At 39.7% G+C, this 20825-nt stretch overlaps 1 protein-coding gene across 1 annotated transcript in view; it reads right to left on the bottom strand.

Moving 5' to 3' along the window:
* Positions 1-20825, bottom strand: part of LOC102183767 (glycerophosphodiester phosphodiesterase domain-containing protein 4-like) — a 116755-nt gene that overhangs the window by 79520 nt on the left and 16410 nt on the right. Inside the window, exons 3-9 of the mRNA XM_018042672.1 lie at positions 20291-20384; positions 17398-17457; positions 10559-10657; positions 10394-10487; positions 9268-9345; positions 8333-8478; positions 7890-7972 (exon numbers count right to left, since the gene is read on the bottom strand). Coding sequence (XP_017898161.1) covers positions 7890-7972; positions 8333-8478; positions 9268-9345; positions 10394-10487; positions 10559-10657; positions 17398-17457; positions 20291-20384 — 654 coding nt within the window. The remainder of the gene's footprint in view (positions 1-7889; positions 7973-8332; positions 8479-9267; positions 9346-10393; positions 10488-10558; positions 10658-17397; positions 17458-20290; positions 20385-20825) is intronic.

The raw sequence follows: 20825 nt of genomic DNA, 5'->3' as shown, positions 1-20825 counted from the left end.
TGCCTGGAAAATCCCATGGACGGAGGAGGCTGGTGGGCTACAGTCCATGGGGTTGTTAGGAGTCAGACACGACTGAGCGACTTCACTTTCACTTTTCACTTTCATGCATTGGAGAAGGAAATGGCAACCCACCCCAGCGTTCTTGCCTGGAGAATCCCAGGGATGGGCGAGCCTGGTGGGCTGCTGTCTCTGGGGTCGCACAGAGTTGGACACGACTGAAGCAACTTAGCAGCAGCAGCAGCAGCAGCATTTCATGGTATGGATATAACAGTTTGATCACTTACCTCTTGAAGAACAATGGGGTTGTGCAGATATTGCTCATTATGAATAAAGCTGCTATGAACATTAACATAAAGGTCTTTGTATGAACATCAAGTTTTTTCCCCCTCTGGAATAAATTTGCAGTAGTGTGATTTCTGGGTTATATGGTAAGTACATATTTGGTATTTTAAGAAAGTACCAAACTTATCAGAGCAGTTATACCATTCTACATTTCTACCAGTAACGTGTAAGTGATCCAGTTTATCCACCATCATTAGGAGATATCACTACTTGTTAAACTTAGCCATTCTGATATGTGAGTAGTGAGAGAAGTTTCATTTTCCTAGTACCTAATGAAGGTGAACATTTTTTCATGTGCCTATTTGCTATCTGTGTATCCTTCAGGTAAAATGACTGTTCATGAATTTTCTAACTGAGTTGTTTGGAATTCTTTTTTATCCTGTTGAGTTTGTTTCCTATATATTTTAGATACAAGCCTTTTGTCAGATATGTATTTTACAAATATTGCCTCTTCATCTGATACTTTTTCTTTATATACTCCTCACAAGATCTTTCACAGAACAGAATTATTTTACTTTGAGATCCCTTTATGATTTTTTTTCATTTCACAGATAGTGCTTTTAGTATAAAGTCTAAGAACGCCATAATCAGTTTTCAACTTTTGTACTTATTTCCCTTCTAGACCATGAGGATTAGGTTGAGGGTCACTTTTATTGTATCTGATGTCCAGTTGCTCTGGGACTCCATTGAAAAGGCTGTTTTTCTTCCAGTGTTTACCTTTTTTTTCATTTATATTCATTGTGGTAAAATATATAAAACATAAAAGTTGCCATTTTAAGAGCATTTTAACTATTCAATTCAGTGGCACTGCTTGCATACACAATGTTATACAAATATCAATACTATCTATTTCTAAAACTTTCTATTACTGCAAACAGAAACTCTGTAACCACTAAGTAACACCCAGTCCTCCCACCCCCTTGTCCTGGTAATTTAGTTTACTTTCTGTCTCTACAAATTTGCCTACTGTATATTGTTTCACCTTAGCATATTGTTTTCATCTTTGCTGATAGGTCAGATGGTAAAGAATCTGCATGCAATGAGGGAGACCTGGGTTCGATCCCTGGGTCAGGAAGGTCTCCTAGAGAAGGGAAAGGCTACCCACTCCAGTATTCTGGCCTGGAAAACTCCATGGTTGCGAAGAGTTGGACACAACTGAGTGACTTTCACTTTCACATTGTTTTCAAGGTTCATCCATATTGTAACAACCCTGTTGTAGCAGACTTTATTCATTTTTATGGATAAATAATATTTTGTTAAAATATATATATATATGAAAAAATATATACACACCATATTTTATTTATTAATTCACTTGCTGATAGATCCTTGGTTTGTTTCCAACTTTTGGCTCTTATTCACTCTGAAATTCAAGATTTACCCTTGTATTTTCTTTTAAGAGTTTTATGCTTTTACCTCTTACATTTATATCACTGATGCATTTTGAGGTAACTTTTATACATATATATATATATATATATGGTGTGAGGCAGTGGTCAATGAATTGCCCTGTGTCTTTGTCAAAATCAAATGGCATCAAGAAAATGAAAGAAAACTCACAAAAGAATGAAAATTTTTGCAAATCACATGTCAAACACAGGAGACATTCTCTTTAGCTCATGAATTATCTAGGAGTGGATTTGTTTAGTTACCAAGTGTTTGGAGATTTTGTTAACTTTGTTATTCATTTCTAGTGTGATTCTGTTGTGGTCAGAGAACTCATTCTGTATGATTTCAGTACGTTTAAATTTGCTGAGGGTTTTTGGTGGGTGGGGGCAGGATACAGTCTATATTATATGACTTGCAGACACTGGGAAAGAACATGTCTTCTGCTGTTCCTACACTGAGTGTTCTATCAGTGTCACGTAGATCCTGTTGGCTGATGGCATAGTTCAGCACCATCTTGTATCTTTAATAGTTTTGTTTAGTCTTTTTATCAATTACTAAAAGAAAGGTGTTGTTCTCAACTATAGTTATAGGTTTATCTATTTCTCCTTTAGATTTGTTGGGTTTGCTTTATGTACATTGGAGCTCTATTCTTGGGTTCATATACATTCAGAATTGTTATGCCCTCTTGATGAATTTACTGTTTCAAAGTCATTATGTAATGCCCCTTGTTTCTTCTGTTTTTCTTTGCTCTGAAGTTTACTTTGTCAAATATTAATATAACTACTCCATCTCTGACTTGTATATTTTTTCCATTCTTTTATTTTAATCTACCTATTTGTTGCTTTTCATTCACTAAGTCACATACAACTCTTGGGCTACAGTCCATGGGGTCACAAAGAGTGAGACATGACTGAGCGACTAAGCACAGAGTGAGTCTTAGGTACTAACTTTGTCAGATACTAGTCTGGGTTTCCCTGGTGGCTCAGATGGTAAAGAATCTGCTGGGAATGTGGGAGACCTGGGTTCGATCCTTGGGTTGGGAAGATCCCCTGGAGAAGGGAACAGCTACTCACTCCAATATTCTGGCCTGCAGAATTCCATGGACTTCTCCATGGGGTCTCAAAGAGTTGGACACGACTGAGCAACTTTCACTTACTTTGTCCAACTCTTTGCATCCCCATGGACTACAGCACACCAGGCTTCCCTGACTTTCACCATCTCCTGGAGTTTGCCAAAACTCATGTCTACCCAATGGTTGGTGTCCAACCATTTCGTCCTCTGCCATTCCCTTTTCCTCCTGCCTTCTATCTTTCCCAGCATCAGGGTCTCTTCTACTGAGTTGGCTCTTAGCATCATAATTCTCTGTTAGAGAAATTTTATGATAGATGCTTTAATTTTTTTTAAGATAATAATTCTAACACCTCTTTCTTTTGCTGTTGACATCTATTAATTACCCTTTCTTGCTCAAGTTGAGATTTTTGTAGGTTTTGGTATGATGAAATTTTTGGATCATATCCTGGCCATTAAGAATATTTGGAGATTCTGGTTCCTGTTGAAATTGCTTTTAACAGTTAGTTAACCTATTTTGGACTTCCCTGGTAGCTCAGATGGTAAAGCATCTGTCTACAATGCAGGAGACCCAGGTTTGAGCCCTGGGTTGGGAAGATCCCCTGGAGAAGGAAATGGCAGTCCACTCCAGTACTATTGCTTGGAAAATCCCATGGACAGAGGAGCCTGGTATACTACAGTCTATGGGGTCACAAAGAGTCAGACACGACTGAGCAACTTCACTTTCAGATTTTGGTTCAAAATACATGTATTGGCTCATGTTCATAGGCTGTGGTTCAAATTATAATTTAGTTTTCAAAGAGGCTTTGCAGTGCTTCTCTGGTCTTTATGTACTACCCAGAGGTCAATCTAAAGCATGGATGGTATTCCAAACCAATGTTTAATTATTAAATTTTCTGCTCTGTCTGTGTGATTTCATGTGCATGTTACATGAAGATTTGCACAGGATTTTATATACAGGTTTTTAGACTTCCTTTCTCCAGTATGGTAGTGCCTCCAAAAATTAAATACAGAATTATTGTGTGATCCTGCAATTCCACTTTGGGATATATACTAAAAAGAACTGAAAGAAGGTTCTTTAAAAGATAGTTGTACATTCATGTATAGCACCCTTATTCAAAATAGCCAAGAGGTGAAAGAAAACCAAATGTTTTCAGCAAATAAATGGATAAGCAAAATGTGGCATATATATACATTAGAATATTATTCAGTCTGAAAAAGGATGAAAATTCTGTTGCATGCCACAACATGGATGAACCTTGAGGACATTATGCTAAATTAAATAAAAGTCACAAAAAGATAAACACTGTATGATTCCACCTATATGTCATATCTAAGATAGTCAAATTCATAGAAACAAAGAGCAGAATGGTGGTTATCCAGGACTGAAGAAGAAGGAAAAGGAAGTTGTTTAATGGGTACAAGATTTCAGATCTGCAAGACAAAAAAGTTCCAGAGGTTTGTTTTGCAGAAATATGTATATACTTAACATTACTGAACTGGATACTTAAAGACATTTATGATGGTCAATTTTACATGCTTTTTAACAGAATTTTTTAAAAGGAAGGAAATTCTGTCATCCGTTTACAGTATAGATGAATTTGTCATTTGGCAAAGTGAAATGGGGCTTCCCTGGTAGCTCAGCTGGAAAAGAATCTGCTTGCAATGTGGGAAACCTGGGTTCAATCTCTGGGTTGGGAAGACCCCCTGGAGAAGGGAAAGGCTACCCACTCCAGTATTCTGGCCTGTAGAAGTCTATGGACTGTATAGTCCATGGAGTCACAAAGAGTCGGAGATGACTGAGTGACTTTCACTTTCATCCCTTTGGGCTTCCAAGCTAGCTCAGCTGGTAAAGAATCCACCTGCAATGCGGGAAACCTGGGTTTGATCCCTGGGTTGGGAAGATTCCCCTAGAGAAGAGAAAGGCCACCACTCCAATATTCTGGCCTAGAGAATTCCATGGACTGTATAGCCATGGAGTCGCAAAAAGTCGGAGATGACTGAGTGACTTTCATTTCACCCACCTTCAAAGTGAAAGGAGTCAGACATAAAATAATATTGAACAATTATACTTATATGAGGTAACTAAAATACTTAAATTTATAGAGAAAAATAGGATAGTGGTTGTCAGGGTTTGGGTGGGGGGAGATGAAGGAGCTATTATTGAGCAGGTACCGAGTTTCAGCCTGAGAGGATGAAAAGCTGTAGAGACGGATGGTGGTGACGGTAGCAAAACAGGTGACCATACTGCATGCCATTAAACTGTGCACTGAAAAGTAGATTGGGCTTCCCTGCTGGCTCAGCCATAAGAATCTGCCTGCAAAGCTAGAGATGTGGGTTTGATCCCTGGGTCAGGAAGATACCCTAGAGAAGGAAACAGCAATCAACTCCAGAATTCTTGCCTGGGAAATCTCATGGACAGAGGAGCCTGGTGGGATACAGTCCATGGGGTCACAAAAGAGTCAGACATGACTTAGTGAGTAAACAATAAAAAGAGTAGAGAAATGTATATGTATACCAGATTCACCTGAAACTAACACAACACTGCAAATCAACTATGAGTGCTAAGACATTTCAGACATGTCAGACTCTTTGCAACCCTACGGACTGTAGCCTGCCAACCTCCTCTGTCCATGGGATTCTCTAGGCAAGTATACTGGAGTGGGTTGCCATGCCCTTCTCCGGGGCATCTTCCCAACTCAGGGATCGAACCCATATCTCTTATGTCTCCTGCACTGGCAGGCGGGTTCTTTACCACTAGCACCTCCTGGGAAGCCCAACCACACTCCAATTAAAAAAAATTAATGGTTAACATGGTAAGTTTTATGTTAAATATATTTTACCAGAAAAAAATCACTTTCTCTAGAAAATGTCTCTCAGTAATCCTCCCTCTACTTTTAAGTGGGCAGAGACCAGAGAGGAGTACCACCGCTGACATAAGGGCAGAAGTCATCACAGGGATCTCCTCATACCCTTCAGGGCCACAGCCTCAAGCTGTGAGAAAGAGGAGAGTGCTTTTCTGCGGTGTTGCCCTGAGTGAGACTGGTATGGTCAAAACATTTATAGCCTGCTGGGTGATCCTAATGCCAATTCTTTGGCTAGAAAAAGCAGGTTTTTGTGGGGCTTTTTTTTTCCCCCTCTGCAGCTGTAGGTGTTTCTGTACAGGTCTCTTCAGAGGTCATGTCAGGATATATGAGGGAAAAAACAAAAATTACCAACAGGTTATTTGCTTTAATACTAGGAAGTTCCTTCACTCTTACGAACCCAGCCAGTCCACCTTCATCTCTTCACCTTTCAGAGTCTTCTGTCAGAAGTTTTGTGAATTTTTTCCAGTTTTTAATTTTTTTTCATGTGTTTGTAAATCTTGGAAAGAATACGTAGAATATGCAGAAGTTCTAAGAGCTGCTACTTGTGCATTTCCACTGCCCTGTTTTCCTCTTTTATTAGTTAACAGCTTTTTACTACTTAGCAATTCTTGACATTACATTTTCCTGTTCTAGGTACTTCTGTGGTATTCCTGTTCTGGTTAGACTGAGTGATATGCAATTTTTACTAATGATGAAGTATAAACTATGACCATCAATATGGATGATGGAGGTATGTAGAAGTAGACTTCGGAAATGAAGACATCAACACACAGAGAAATTAAAGGGTTGGGAGGATCATCTACACTGAAGTTGAAGTCACAAGACAAGAGAGCAAGTCCATGTGCCAGGAGCTCACTGTCTCAGCATCATGACCACATTAGGTCATGACCATGAGGCACTTGCACAATGAAGCCAGAAGCTCTGAAAGAACGTCCAGTTTCCATCTGATTCAGACAGTTTGCATGGAACAGCTGGGTAACATCACTGCTAGGTAATGTCAAGAACACAAGTCTGGGGTCAGGGAATCTAGTTCTAATTCTGGCTTTATCATGTACATTTTAACCTTACGTCCTCAGCAATACATTTCTCTTCTTTGAATTCACAGTTCTTCACTGTGAAATAGGATGTTCATTTCTTTCCTGTTTGCCTCACAGAAGACTGGGAAGGGAGTAGTACATGCCACATTCTCTAATATAACCATCCGACGGTTCGTCTCTATTTTCGGCTGCCCAAGGACATACATTCTACAGAAAAGCATGTGTTTTTTGTCCTCATTCCTGCTATGATCCAACTCTTCCTTTGTTGTCCCTTGGACATTGCTAGAACCTACTGCCCAAATCCAGAATGATTCTCCCTCACACATTCTCAGACAAGTCCTTCTAAAACAATAAGCTAATCTATTCTCTAAAACCTACCATGGCTGCCCAGTACACATTTAGGGATCTCTGTGATCCAGTCTCAGTAAGCCTTGCAGCCATACCTTCCCCCTCACATAGGCCCCTCACGTCCCCAAAATGGACTACACTTGGCATCCATACAGACCAGCTCACGGATCTACAAACTTGCTATTCCTCCTTTGGATGCTTTTGACTAAGCTGCTGCCTCTGCCCAGAATATTCTCATTCTCCATAACTGCTTGGGAAAATACTATTTTTCCTTCAAGGCTCAACCCAAACACTGTTCTGAGCACATAGATCATTTTTCACAAAAGAGGTGGCTTCTTCCTCCTCCACTGAGGTTCCATTGCATTTGCCTTACTCTTCTCTGCAAGGCACTCACTCACCACAAATGGTCCTATACTGTGTAAACATGCCATGTCTCCTTCACTGGCTGCAAACAGCTCTTAGGCACGATTCTCTCACTCATCTGCCTCTCACTCAGAAGAAGGATATAGTAGGAATACAGGCAATGCCTAGGAAATGTTAGCTAAATAGATTGCTAAGGTAGGGCACAGAGGTAAGCTCCAAGCATGTTTGCAGGGAGGCAAGATTTGAGCTATGTGTGGAGACTATATAGAGTGTGTGATTTATAAGCCTGTGACTGACAATGTAGAGACGCAGACACGTGGTTTGTAAAGGAGAAGTGATCCATGTATTGTGTTATGTGCAGATGTGCCAGGTGACTAAGGGAGAAACTCCCAGGGTTTGCCCTCTCTACAGCTTGGGCCAGGCTGGAGTCATCCACTGGTCTTTTCTCCTCCCACCCTGGTCCCTTCTTTCCTACCTTATTTGTACATCACTCTCCAGTCCATGGGCCCCATGTTCAACAGCTTTCTCAAAGGACATGATGGTATTCTCAGGCCCCAGCTGTGGAAGAAAAGGACATCAGGCCTTTAATCTCACAGTCTTTTTTGCTGACATCCCTTTTAGGGTAGGGAGGGGGCCCAGTAAGAAAGGACTTTAGGAAGAGAGTTTGGCTTCCTTGGCTCTTTGTTCAAATCTGATTTGGAGACTCTGCTCATCTGAGGCAAAGTCACTGAGGCACAATAAAGAGAAATGTACAGAAAATTAGGTGACCTGGGTTCAAGTCCAATCTCTACATTTAACTCTTTATTCTTGTCATCTCAAGTCAACTCCTTTACTTTCCCAGGGAGTTCCAAGGATCTGATGTGCCCTCCATACCCATGCACACCTTTACTCACCAACATCCATCATGCTCAGACCTACCATGGGTGCACCTCTATGTCCGAAGAAGTTTGGCTTGGGCCCTAATTTATCCTTCTCTTGAACGCAGGGAGAATAAATCCCAAATGGCACCACATAGAGACACAAAAGTATAAGAACAAAGGGCAACCCAATAGCCACTTGTAAAGCTGAAAAAGTTGGAAGGAGAAAGTGACAAAAAAGAAAAGAAAAATGGCGAACCATCCCAAGCAAGTAGCTATCCTCAAAAGAACAGCAAGTAAATACTTAGTACATGGGTTCACTGCATCTACAGACTCTCTGATTTACTGTCAATTTCTGTCACATCCCCATATTCTTTCAGTGATTTGAAAGTGAAAAAAAGTGTTATCCAAATAAAAGTTTATTATTAAGTCAAAATTATTATAAATGCAAATTTACAAGGGAATGAATTGTACAAGAGGTGGGAAGGACAGGGAATGTTAAGGAAAAACTTCTAAGAAGGAGGAGGAGTTTGGTTGGTTCTGAGAAAGCCCTCAGACCCTCAAAGGTCAGCCTAAAATACCCCGTGTTGAAGACAGGGAGTGATAGTGGAAGAGACACTAGTTGAAGGAAATCCACATTCAAAGCCAGAATTTACTATTTTCTAATTTTGTAACTCAGGCATGTTGTTTAACTTCTATTGGGTCTTCATTTTCTTCATTCTGAATAATGGCGCTATTTTGCTACTAACATCGATCTCATATAATTGATATGACAGTGTTGACTTGTCACAGATCCTCAGTAAATGATAGATATTTCTCTCTTTCCACCCCTCTTTGAGACACACACATATACAGCCTGACCATAATACCTGTTATCACTGGCCATTCCCCGACACTTACTATTTTAGAGGATTTTTACTCTGAGGATTTTACCCATTTGAACATTTAAAAATTACCACCTATGTCACTTTCAAGTTTAGATCTGCCAGCTCTAACCTCTCAATTTTGTGTGCATGTTACACCTCTTGTTTCTTTTTCTTTCAATACTTGTAATCTGGAATCTTCTCATTCTAGCTAAAATTCAGGAAATGAAAAAGAAAAGAATTCATTATTGTCCCCTTTAAGTTCTTGCTCCCAAAAAAATTTCCTAAAATTCACTGGCCATGTACACATACCCACATGTACGAACACTCAATGTCAGCACTAACAGTTGAGTTTTTCTCTTTCCTGCATTCTTGCACAACTCAGGAAACAAGCACTCCCTATCTAACCATCAGTAAAAAAGAGAGACAGAAAGCCCTCCTAGTTTCTCAGTAAGGGCGCTGAGAGATAACTCCATTCTCAAAATAGTTTCACATACAGCTCTGATTCTTTGTTTCCATGATATGAAGGCAAAGAATGGAGAGGAAACAGTGGCAGAGGGAGACATTTCTGCTTCTGTGGAAGTCCTCAGATGTGACAGGAACTCACCAGGGGCTGCTTTCAAGAACCAAGATGTATCCAGGGGATATCTTTACCTGGTTCTTTTTTTTTAATATAAATTTATTTATTTTAATTGGAGGTTAATTACTTTACAATATTGTATTGGTTTTGCCATACATCAACATGAATCTGCCACAGGTATACACGTGTTCCCCATCCTGAACCCCCCTCCCTCCTCCCTGCCCGTACCATCCCTCTGGGTCATCTCAGTGCACCAGCCCCAAGCATCCAGTATCATGCATCAAACCTCATTCTTAAGTTGAAAATAGTAGTATTGGAATACAACCTAAAAGAACTATGACTTGTACCATCACTGTTCAACAAAAATTAAAATTTCCTCTACCATTCCTAAAACTACTCCAATTTATTCCCAGGCAGTCAATCTGTAATAACAGAGAGAAAATTCTCATTTTTCTAGGAGAATCCTTCTTTAGAACAGGGTATGTTTGATCAAAGAAATGCTATGACAGTCCATGTAGGGTTGTGAGTTTGACCAGAAGGAGCATGCCTAAGTAACAAGCTAAATGAATTTCTAAAAGCTACAGTGCTGGCTATCTACCAAGCTTGTTTGGTTGAGTGAAGTACACTAGCTAAAGCCAGAGCTGGAAGAATCAGGAAAGGTTCCACCCACAGGACATACCTTCTCCTTCCAAATGAATCAAGTAGATAGCCACAGGCCACGAAAGCAAAATCATCACAGATATGCTGCTCAGGTGTATGTAGGGAGAAAAGATCTGGGAGAAAATTCAAAAGTCAGCCTAAACACATCTGGACAGACAGGGCTACAACTAAGGATGGTGCTTACCTGCAATGACAGCCCAATGGTGAGCCACCTATCTTTCCAGTAAGTTAATAAAATCCACAACAAAAGTGAGCAAAACAGAATCGTTATCAGAATCAGGATCTGGGGAAATAAAAAGAACACCTTGACTTCTAAGCACTAAACTTGGATCAGAACTGTCCTTGGGAAACATGTACTCACAATTTCAGGGACCTCATTACCTCATCTTTTTAATCTAACCATTCTTTAACAGTGAAGTGAAGTCGCTCAGTCATGTCCGACTCTTTGCAATCCCATGGACTGTAGCCTATGAGGCTCCTCCGTCCATGGGATTTTCCAGGCAAGAGTACTGGAGTGGGGTGCCAGTACATGGATCTAACAATTTACCTTCCTTGCTGCTTTATGCAGCATGGCTGGAAAAAAAAAAAAAACCTACACAGCTTTGTGGTCTGATTCTTTTACTGATTTATTATCTCCATATCTGCTTGGCCCTCAACATTGCGTGGCAGGTCTCATTCAGTTTCAAAATTAAGCATTACAGATAGTCACTGCTTTAAAAAAAAAGACGACTCAATACAATCTCAGGTAAACAGTATTTTGTTCAATATATGTTTTCCCCAAATAGACTATAAGCTTCATGAGATCAGGGATGATATTTGTTTATGATTATATATTTGCTGTCTTTAGGATGTCTGACACAGTGAATTTTCTATAAATATTTGGTGAACAGATGAAAAAAGTTGCTGGCCAGAAAACTATATTTAGCCATAGGTAAACACTGAGACCAGGAAGATATAATTTTAACTTCTTCCCTTCAAATAGAGAGTTCTCTATATCTGTGTAGCTCCTAGACAGTGCTTGGGTTTCCTTCCTTCCATAATTCTGTATCTTAAATAACTCACATAATAATTCTAGGACTTGCTGCCTTCAATGGTTAATTTTTCAAACATTGAAGGAGGAAATATTTCAACTTTAACAAACTCTTCAGGAGAATAAAGAGGGAATTTTCTCTAACTTGTTTTTTGAAGCCAGCAAAAGCACTGATACTCAAACTCAATAGGGGCATTGCAGGAAACAAAAACTACAGTCCAAACTCTTCTATATATAGATCCACGTAGACGTGAAAATCTTAAATAACTTATCAGAAAAAAAATGCGTCACAATGCAAACTTTAATAGACAAATCAGACTCACATGAATCTCCTATGATTCTGTGATCTTACTCAACACGAAGCTTTACTAACGATTTAAGGCATTAAGCAACTTAGTACGCATACACGCACACACGCAAGGTACAGATAAAACAGTTTTCCTTGGAGAAATCTGTGAAATGTAGGTACTCATATAAAGGTCTTTCCTCTCTTATATTAGGATACATTCTGGTCTGGGACTTAAAATGTGAGGTGTGTTTTGAGCAAAGTATGTGGAAACATTTCTCCACAGAAGGAATCTTTGAGTTATGGTGGATCCTTTTCTCATATATTCTGTTAACTATACAACTCCAGCCAGCCATGCCTCCCACTTACAAATCTATAAATTCCAGGTTTATTTATTGCAAGCAACCTAGATACAACAGGTTAGAATCCTGTTGTATAGAAATTTTCATAGATAAGGACTCTCCATTGTATTTTGGCTAATAAATATCTTTAGTACATTTATTAGGAGGTTGGGTTATAGCTATTTATAAAGAGTTTTGATTGATATCATTCATTGCTTTCTGAACATGCCTAGGCAGAAGGGAATACACTATTAGGCCTGGTACTAATCCTTTCCTCTCAGATTTCTTCTTCTTTGTTTTTTTTTTTTTTTTTTTTTTTTTTGGTTTAGTTATGTGATTGCTTTTTTATTTATTTATTTTAATTGGAGATAATTACTTTACAATAGTGTTGTGGTTTTGCCATACATTGACATGAATCAGCCATGGGTGTACATGTGCCCCACTATCCTGAAATCCCCTCCCACCCCCCTCCTGACCCCATCCAATACTGGAAACAGAACTGCCATACAACCCAGCAAACCCACCACTATGCATACACACCAAGGAAACCAGAACTGAAAGAGACACATGTACCCCAGTGTTTATCGCAGCACTGTTTACAATAGCTAGGACATGGAAGCAACCTAGATGCCCATAGGCAGATGAATAGATAAGGAAGTTGTACATATACACAATGGAATATTACTCAGCTATAAAAAAGAACACATTTGAGTCAGTTCTAATGAGGTGAATGAAACTGGAGCCTATTATGCAGAGTGAAAGTAAGCCAGAAACAGAAACAGCAATGCAGTGTATTAAAGCATATATATGGAATTTAGAAAGACAGTAACGATGACCCTATAGGCAAGACAGCAAAAGAGACACAGATGTAAAGAACAGACTTTTGGACTATGTAGGAGAAGTAAGGGTGAGACAATAAGGGACAACCCAGGTTTACTCTTTTCACACCGAAATTCCAAGCCCTAAAGAAACTCACCTGCCAGGAAGATTTAAAGGTCACAGGTTTAAAGGCCTAACCAAATTAATTATCTAACAAGGGTATTTCAACTCCTCTCATATCCGGTTTCACCACTTTTCATTGGCTGTGGATTCATAACAGCAATTAGATCGCACAATACCTCAAGGGATGAAGGCATTTTAACAAAACCCTGTAGAAAATGTGTCAGAATGAATTCAAAGAATGCTAGCCAAGGAGGGGGAAAATGTAATATTAAGGATGCCAGACAAGGAGAAAATAAAGTAATATTAAATCAGCCTGGATTTATTGATATGTGTGCATTTATCAAAGATTCTGAAGTTAATATACCAGCATCTAGGTATTATGCCTCCAGTATTCTTGCCTAAAGAATCCCGAGGACAGAGGAGCCTGGTGGGCTGCGGTCCATAGGGTTGCACAGATTTGGACATGACTGAAGCAACTTAGCAGGCATGCATGCATTGGAGAAGGAAACGGCAACCCACTCCAGTATTCTTGGCTGGAGAATCCCAGGGATAGAGGAGCCTGGTGGGCTGCCATCTGTGGCGTCGCACAGAGTTGGACACGACTGAACTGACTTAGCAGCAGCAGGTAATATGCATCTCAAAGAGGTTCTAATTGCTTGGTTATCTGAAACCTTGGCTCAACAGTAGCCCATGCTTTATACAATTAGGATGCCAGCAATTTCTTGGTGTAATGCGGAAGAAAAAATCCAACAATTTATTTAGAAAAGGTTACTGGAATGATATTAATATCACCTGTGATAAGCTAACCTGCTTCATATTGGGCTCTATGGGAGGTTTCAGAAGACACTGAGAAACACATTGGTGAGGAAAGTGTCAGCATTCTTGAAAAGCACTGTAGTGGCCATGTTTTATGCCTGAATAAAGGTGAGAGGTGCTGCTACAGAAACCGGCTTCCTGAGTTCAAAGGCAATGATGAGATTCTGCTTTGGCAGAGGCCAAGTAGCAGCGCTCACTGCCAGAAGCAAGGTAAGCATTCAGTTCAGTTCAGTTGCTCAGTCGTGTCTGACTCTTGGTGACCCCATGAATCGCAGCACACCAAGCCTCCCTGTCCATCACCATCTCCCGGAGTTCACTCAGACTCACGTCCATCGAGTCCATGATGCCATCCAGCCATCTCATCCTCGGTTGTCCCCTTCTCCTCCTGCCCCCAATCCCTCCCAGCATCAGAGTCTTTTCCAATGAGTCAGCTCTTCACATGAGGTGGCCAAAGTACTGGAGCTTCAGCTTTAGCATCATTCCTTCCAAAGAAATCCCAGGGTTGATCTCCTTCAGAATGGACTGGTTGGATCTCCTTGCAGCCCAAGGGACTCTCAAGAGTCTTCTCCAACACCACAGTTCAAAAGCATCAATTCTTCGGCTCTCAGCCTTCTTCACAGTCCAACTCTCACATCCATACATGACCACAGGAAAAACCATAGCCTTGACTAGCCAGACCTTAGTCGGCAAAGTAATGTCTCTGCTTTTGAATATGCTATCTAGGTTGGTCATAACTTTTCTTCCAAGGAGTAAGCATCTTTTAATTTCATAGCTGCAGTCACCATCTGCAGTGACTTTGGAGCCCCCCAAAATAAAGTCTGACACTGTTTCCACTGTTTCCCCATCTATTTCCCATGAAGTGATGGGACCAGATGCCATGATCTTAGTTTTCTGAATATTGAGTTTTAAGCCAACTTTTTCACTCTCCTCTTTCACTTTCATCAAGAGGCTTTTTAGTTCCTCTTCACTTTCTGCCATAAGGGTGGTGTCATCTGCATATCTGAGGTGATTGATATTTCTCCCGGCAATCTTGATTCCAGCTTGTGTTTCTTCCAGTCCAGCATTTCACATGATGTACTCTGCATAGAAGTTAAATAAGCAGGGTGACAATATACAGGCTTGACGTACTCCTTTTCCTATTTGGAACCAGTCTGTTGTCCCATGTCCAGTTCTTACTGTTGCTTCCTGGCCTGCATACAGATTTCTCAAGAGGCAGATTAGGTGGTCTGGTATTCCCATCTCTTTCAGGATTTTCCACAGTTTATTGTGATCCACACAGTCAAAGGCTTTGGCATAGTCAATAAAGCAGAAATAGACGTTTTTCTGGAACTCTCTTGCTTTTTCCATGATCCAGCGGATGTTGGCAATTTGATCTCTGGTTCCTCTGCCTTTTCGAAAACCAGCTTGAACATCAGGGAGTTCATGGTTCATGTATTGCTGAAGCCTGTCTTGGAGAATTTTGAGCATTACTTTACTAGCATGTGAGATGAGTGCAATTGTGTGGTAGTCTGAGCATTCTTTGGCATTGCCTTTCTTTGGGATTGGAATGAAAACTGACCTTTTCCAGTCCTGTGGCCACTGCTGAGTTGTCCAAATTTGCTGGCATATTGAGTGCAGCACTTTCACAGCATCATCTTTCAGGATTTGAAATAGCTCAACTGGAATTCCATCACCTCCACTAGCTTTGTTGGTAGTGATGCTTTCTAAGGCCCACTTGACTTCACATTCCAAGATGTCTGGCTCTAGATTAGTGATCACATCATCATGATTATCTGGGTCATGAAGATCTTTTTTGTACAGTTCTTCCGTGTATTCTTGCCAACTCTTCTTAATATCTTCTGCTTCTGTTAGGGCCATACCATTTCTGTCCTTTATCGAGCCCATCTTTGCATGAAATGTTCCCTTGGTATCTCTAGTTTTCTTAAAGAGATCTCTAGTCTTTCCCACTCTGTTCTTTTCCTCTATTTCCTTGCATTGGTCGTTGAAGAAGGCTTTCTTATCTCTTCTTGCTATTCTTTGGAACTCTGCATTCAGATGCTTATATCTTTCCTTTTCTCCTTTGCTTTTCACCTTTTAAGGCCTCCCCAGACAGCCATTTTGCTTTTTTGCATTTCTTTTCCATGGGGTAAGCATGGTTTCTGTAATAGACACAAGCCTGGAATGGTAATCAGAATGTTTTAACCCACAGGGACCCTTGGTAGTGACAAACTGCTCTTGGTGTCCCAACTCCAAAACCTGTGGGAATCTCAGTAAGGCCTATATGTTCAGTCTTCAATTTTTTGTTTCCCTGTATGATCCTATGACTTTAATTTCCATTCATCCTAATTCTTAAGTTTATATTTTCAGTTCATACTTTCCTTTTGTGTAAAAGGAAATTTAAGGCAAACACTCAACAGTTTGACATGTTCCGTGATTTGAGAAAACACAAAGTATGTTATCAAAACCATGCCTGAAAAAGTCTATAAATAGCAAGAGGCTCTGCTGGAGATGCTCAAGCCTATGGCAGAACTAGATAAGGGAGGAAATGTTCGAAATGAGCTGCATGTCTTTAGATGTTGGGTGAGTGATGCCTGCTTCTTCATACCAGATATGGATCATTTGTTACTGCTAGTATAATTTTATTTTTTATTTATTTTTTTAAAGTTTTATCAGAATATAGTTGCTTCACAATGTTGTGTTAGTTTCTGCCATACACCAAATTGAATCAGCTGTATATAGATATACATCCCCTCCTTTTTGGATTTCTTTCCCATTTAGGTTGCAACAGAGTAATAATTAGAGTTCCCTGGGCTATATGGTAGGTTCTCATTAGGTATCTAACTTATATATAGTTATTAATAGTGTATATATGTCAATCCCAAGCTCCTAACTCATTCTACCCACTTCCCTTCTAGTGTAATTTTAAATGGTTCCAAACTAAGGGATAGTCAAAGGAACTCAACAAAGAAATTTCAGGGAGTATAGGAAGACAAGTATTGAGTGTATCAAGAGAGTTGCAGTCAAGGTTCTTAGTGGTAAGGTGTTTGAAAATACACAAGGGAAAATCCACAGGATTAAGAGCCAAAAACTGCATCTACTTGGTCCTGATGAAACTAACCCCTCCTTGTGGGACTGTGTTCTTTCACCCTATCTCTCCTTCCCCTGATCCATACGCTGGAATAAAGGTAAAAGACAATCATACTCTTTCCATCACTGCAGGTTCCCAGGCCTGGGTCATGTGAAACAGGGGAAGGGAAAAGTCTCATAAAGTTGGAGTTCAGTCTACTACAATGAATTGAAATTCCTAATGACTGAAATGAGAAAGTTCTTGTGACTCTAAAGGACTGGGAAAATAATGGAGCTTGCCCAAGATTTTATGGGGATAGAGAGAACAGAGTCACAGAGTGAGTTTTAACATGGAGTAGTGGGAAAAAATTCAGTTTGGGTTCAGTTTGTTTGGTAAGCCAGTTTCATCTGTTGGAAACAGAATTATTTTAGTTGAAACAGTGTAACCAGATTGCTTCTTTCTAAGGGAGGCAAAGAAAGGGGAAGCTCTGCATTAACCCTTAGTGCCAAAGAGGCGCATGCAGTGCTGATCTCAGTCTCCTATGAAGATTCAAATGTCTTACCTTATGATACCAGTGCAGGTATAGCTGATTTTTTTCCCAACACAACAAAAATCCAAGTACCTGAAAAAATAAGAAAGAAGAGATTATTTTGAAATCACCAAGATGCTACCTGAAACACCGTTCTGAACTCAAAATTCCTTACACAGTCTGGCATTATCTTCACTTCTTGCTACACCTGCTCTATTCAGCATCTAAGAGATTGCCACCCTGTCCCTCTGCCTAAATAGCTCTCCCTCGCCATGCTACTGACCCTTCAAACACAGCTCACATGTCACCTCCTAGTTGTAACTTTCACCAGCAACCCAGAGAGAATTTATTATTATCTTCTCTGGGATTCTGTAACAATCAGTACATTGATATCCTTTCTGAATTCCTACAATTTTTTCTTCCCTGTGATGGAGCTTATTCGTGGTATTACATAGAGACACTAGTGAGGGAACAGAGGTCAGGGGCCAGCCCCTCCAGGGGTCATTTAAAATTTCTTTTTTGGGACTTCCTTGGTGGTCCAGTGGTTTAGAATCTGCCTTGTTATGCAGGGGTTTGATCCCTAGTAGGGGAACTAAGATCCCACACACAGAGAAACAACTTAGCCCACACACCACAGCTAGAGAGTTCATGCACCTCCATGAAAGATCCTGAATGATGCAACCAAGACCCAAAGGCAGCCAAATAAATACATAATTTTTAAAAGCTTTTTTGTTACAACTGTTAAGCACTGTTGTTAACATTGGTATTAGTCAATAAATCTAGATTAGATTTGAATCTAAATCTAAGTAATCACCAAGTCAGTGTGGAGATGCAGGTTGAAAACTGGAGTCTTCAGATGCTTAGGATATCAAGAATTTGACTGTATAAGGCATTCACCTTTTTTTTCAAAATAATTTTATGGATATGATTTTATTTGTACTTTGGTGGTGGTGGTTTAGTCACTAAGTCATGCCTGATTCTTGAGATCTCATGGACTGTAGCCCATCAGGCTTCTCTGTCTATTCCATGCAGGAATACTGGAGTGGGTTTGCCATTTCTTTCTCTAGCAGATATTTCCAACCCAGAGATCAAAGCTGGGTCTCCTGCATTGCAGGAGGATTCTTTACCAATTAAGCAACCAGGTCATTTACTTGTACTTAACCGAGCCTTATAAAATGTCATTTTATTAACTATTTCATTTGAAAGAAATAATTCTCATCTGAAAGAAAAAACTGAGGCTCAGAATAGTTATATGACTCGGTCAAGGTTACAAAATTACTTAATGCAGAAATCGAATTCAGGTCTCCTCCACTGTTGCTATTGTATCCAAAAAGAGGTAGCCTAGTGTACAAGGTTGTTTGAAAAAACAAAAAACAAAAAACAAAAAAACACAAAAAACATGGCTTATTGGACACTGGAAGTCCATCTTAGAAGTTACCTAAACCATTTTATTTTGATTATGTATGAGTGCAGTACAATTCAGTGGCCAGATTCTTACCCCAAAACACATCATTCATCTGCATTTTCCTCATTAAAAGTAAAAGTTTCTAACTATTTCTCTCTACAGACAGCCTCCATGCAATGACTTTCAGAATGATAATACTAACTAGAAATCTGATTTATACCATGTGTCTTAGCATACTTTTCAGGATTTCTAAAATCTATCACAAGCCTATTGTTTTAGTCATATACTGCATTTTTCTTCAATATCCTCTACATGCTAACAGTATGATTCTTCCCTTTTATCTAGTCAAATCCCATATATCTCTATCTCTGTCTTGCTGACTCTGTCATGAAATTCCCATGATCTGGACTTTCTTCCCCACTCCCACAAACACATGTCTAAATCCAATAACCTTTCAAGATGCCTCTCCGGTGCCACCTCTTCCTCGAAGCATCACTTAATCCTCTTGACGAACCCAGGCAGAACTTTTTTAGGTCTCTCTAATGACAATTATAATGCTCTGTCTGTGTTGGTTATTTTTGTCTATGACTTACTTCCCTACTAGATTCTAAACTCATTGAATTAAGGAGCACTGTAACTTTCTCATACCTCTCTATTTGAGGCGCCCTGTATGAAAACAAAAACTACACCTCTTTGTTCTCTATAGCCTCAGTACTTATCACTCATATAATGATTAATACATTTTGCTGAAATAATTATTTATGCAAATGCAACTGATTTGGGGGTTGGATTCTTTACTATCAGACAGGCAATCAGTGGGGACAAGGAATCATGAAATCAGAGCAAGATACTTATGTCCTATTCTCAAGTGGGCACTGAAAAATTCCAGTAACCTAAAAGTTAGTCTTCTATAAGCTTTCCACTTTTGCAGGCTCCTCTGCTGCCTGGTCTCAATTTTTTCATACTACGTGACACTACTATGTCCAGTGTGAATTTCTCACACTACATGACACTACTATGTCCGGAAACAGGCCGTGTCTCTATTTCATAAAGATATTTGCTAAAATGTACTTGGCACCTGACCAGGGGACTAGCTTTTGCACAGGACTAATAAACAGGTTTAGCACATGAGATAATTTGTAAGCCACAGAAAGACTGATTCTCGCGAGACAGGCTATGAAATGAGTAGATCAATGTGCAGAAGTACTACCATGGGAAGGTATGAACATCTAAAATGAAAATACTATGTGAGCCAGAAAATAAGCCATGAAACAAAGGCAGAGAAAAAGGATGCTCTGCCACCCTTACAAAGGGTCAAAGTGGAAAGACACACCCTCTACCAGCCCAAGTCTATTCCACACATCTATCCTTCCTCCCTAATATTCAAGGAGCTGATGCAAATCTGAACTCTGCCAGGGGCGATCTTACAGCTCCCAGCACCAATTGGGAACCATACTACTGATGGAGCACTTCATGAGGCTACTCAGGAAGGGAGTGGGAAAAATGGGAAATGTTACTCACCAGTAGCAATGTTGTGTAGGCAGCCAGGATCCCAAGGAAACTCAGCAAGACAATGGACCAAAAGAACCAGACTCCTGTACCTAGGAAAACAACCCTGCAAAAATGTGTTTCAGTTTCTAAAACATAGAAGTTAGTAGTATCTCTGTCAAGGATACGGTATAAGACTGGACTAAATGAGGCATAAGAAAACAGGGGGATAAGAAGAGGAGCAATTTGGGAACAGATGTGTGAAGATCTTTGAGGATATTTAGTTGAGAAGTTTTAACTTTGTTCGTAGACAATCAGGTACTTTAATGGGGTTCTGTAGGAGTTGTATGGTTTTTAAATTTATTTAGAATACATACTCAAAAACTATATATTCTTTAAAAAAACATAGAAATTCTGGAATGTCAAAACAAAAAGTCATCCATAAGTTCACTGCTGTCATATAGTTAATACTATCCATTTCAGCAGGTTTCTTATCCATATATGTTTTCTTGTATAATAGCAAGTCACTATATTAATATCTACATGCGGTGTAAGAGTTTGGACCTTA

This window comes from Capra hircus, chromosome 29 (assembly GCF_001704415.2).
Source record: "Capra hircus breed San Clemente chromosome 29, ASM170441v1, whole genome shotgun sequence".
NCBI classification, from domain to species: Eukaryota; Metazoa; Chordata; class Mammalia; order Artiodactyla; family Bovidae; genus Capra; species Capra hircus.
This window is presented reverse-complemented; position numbering and strand designations above follow the sequence as displayed.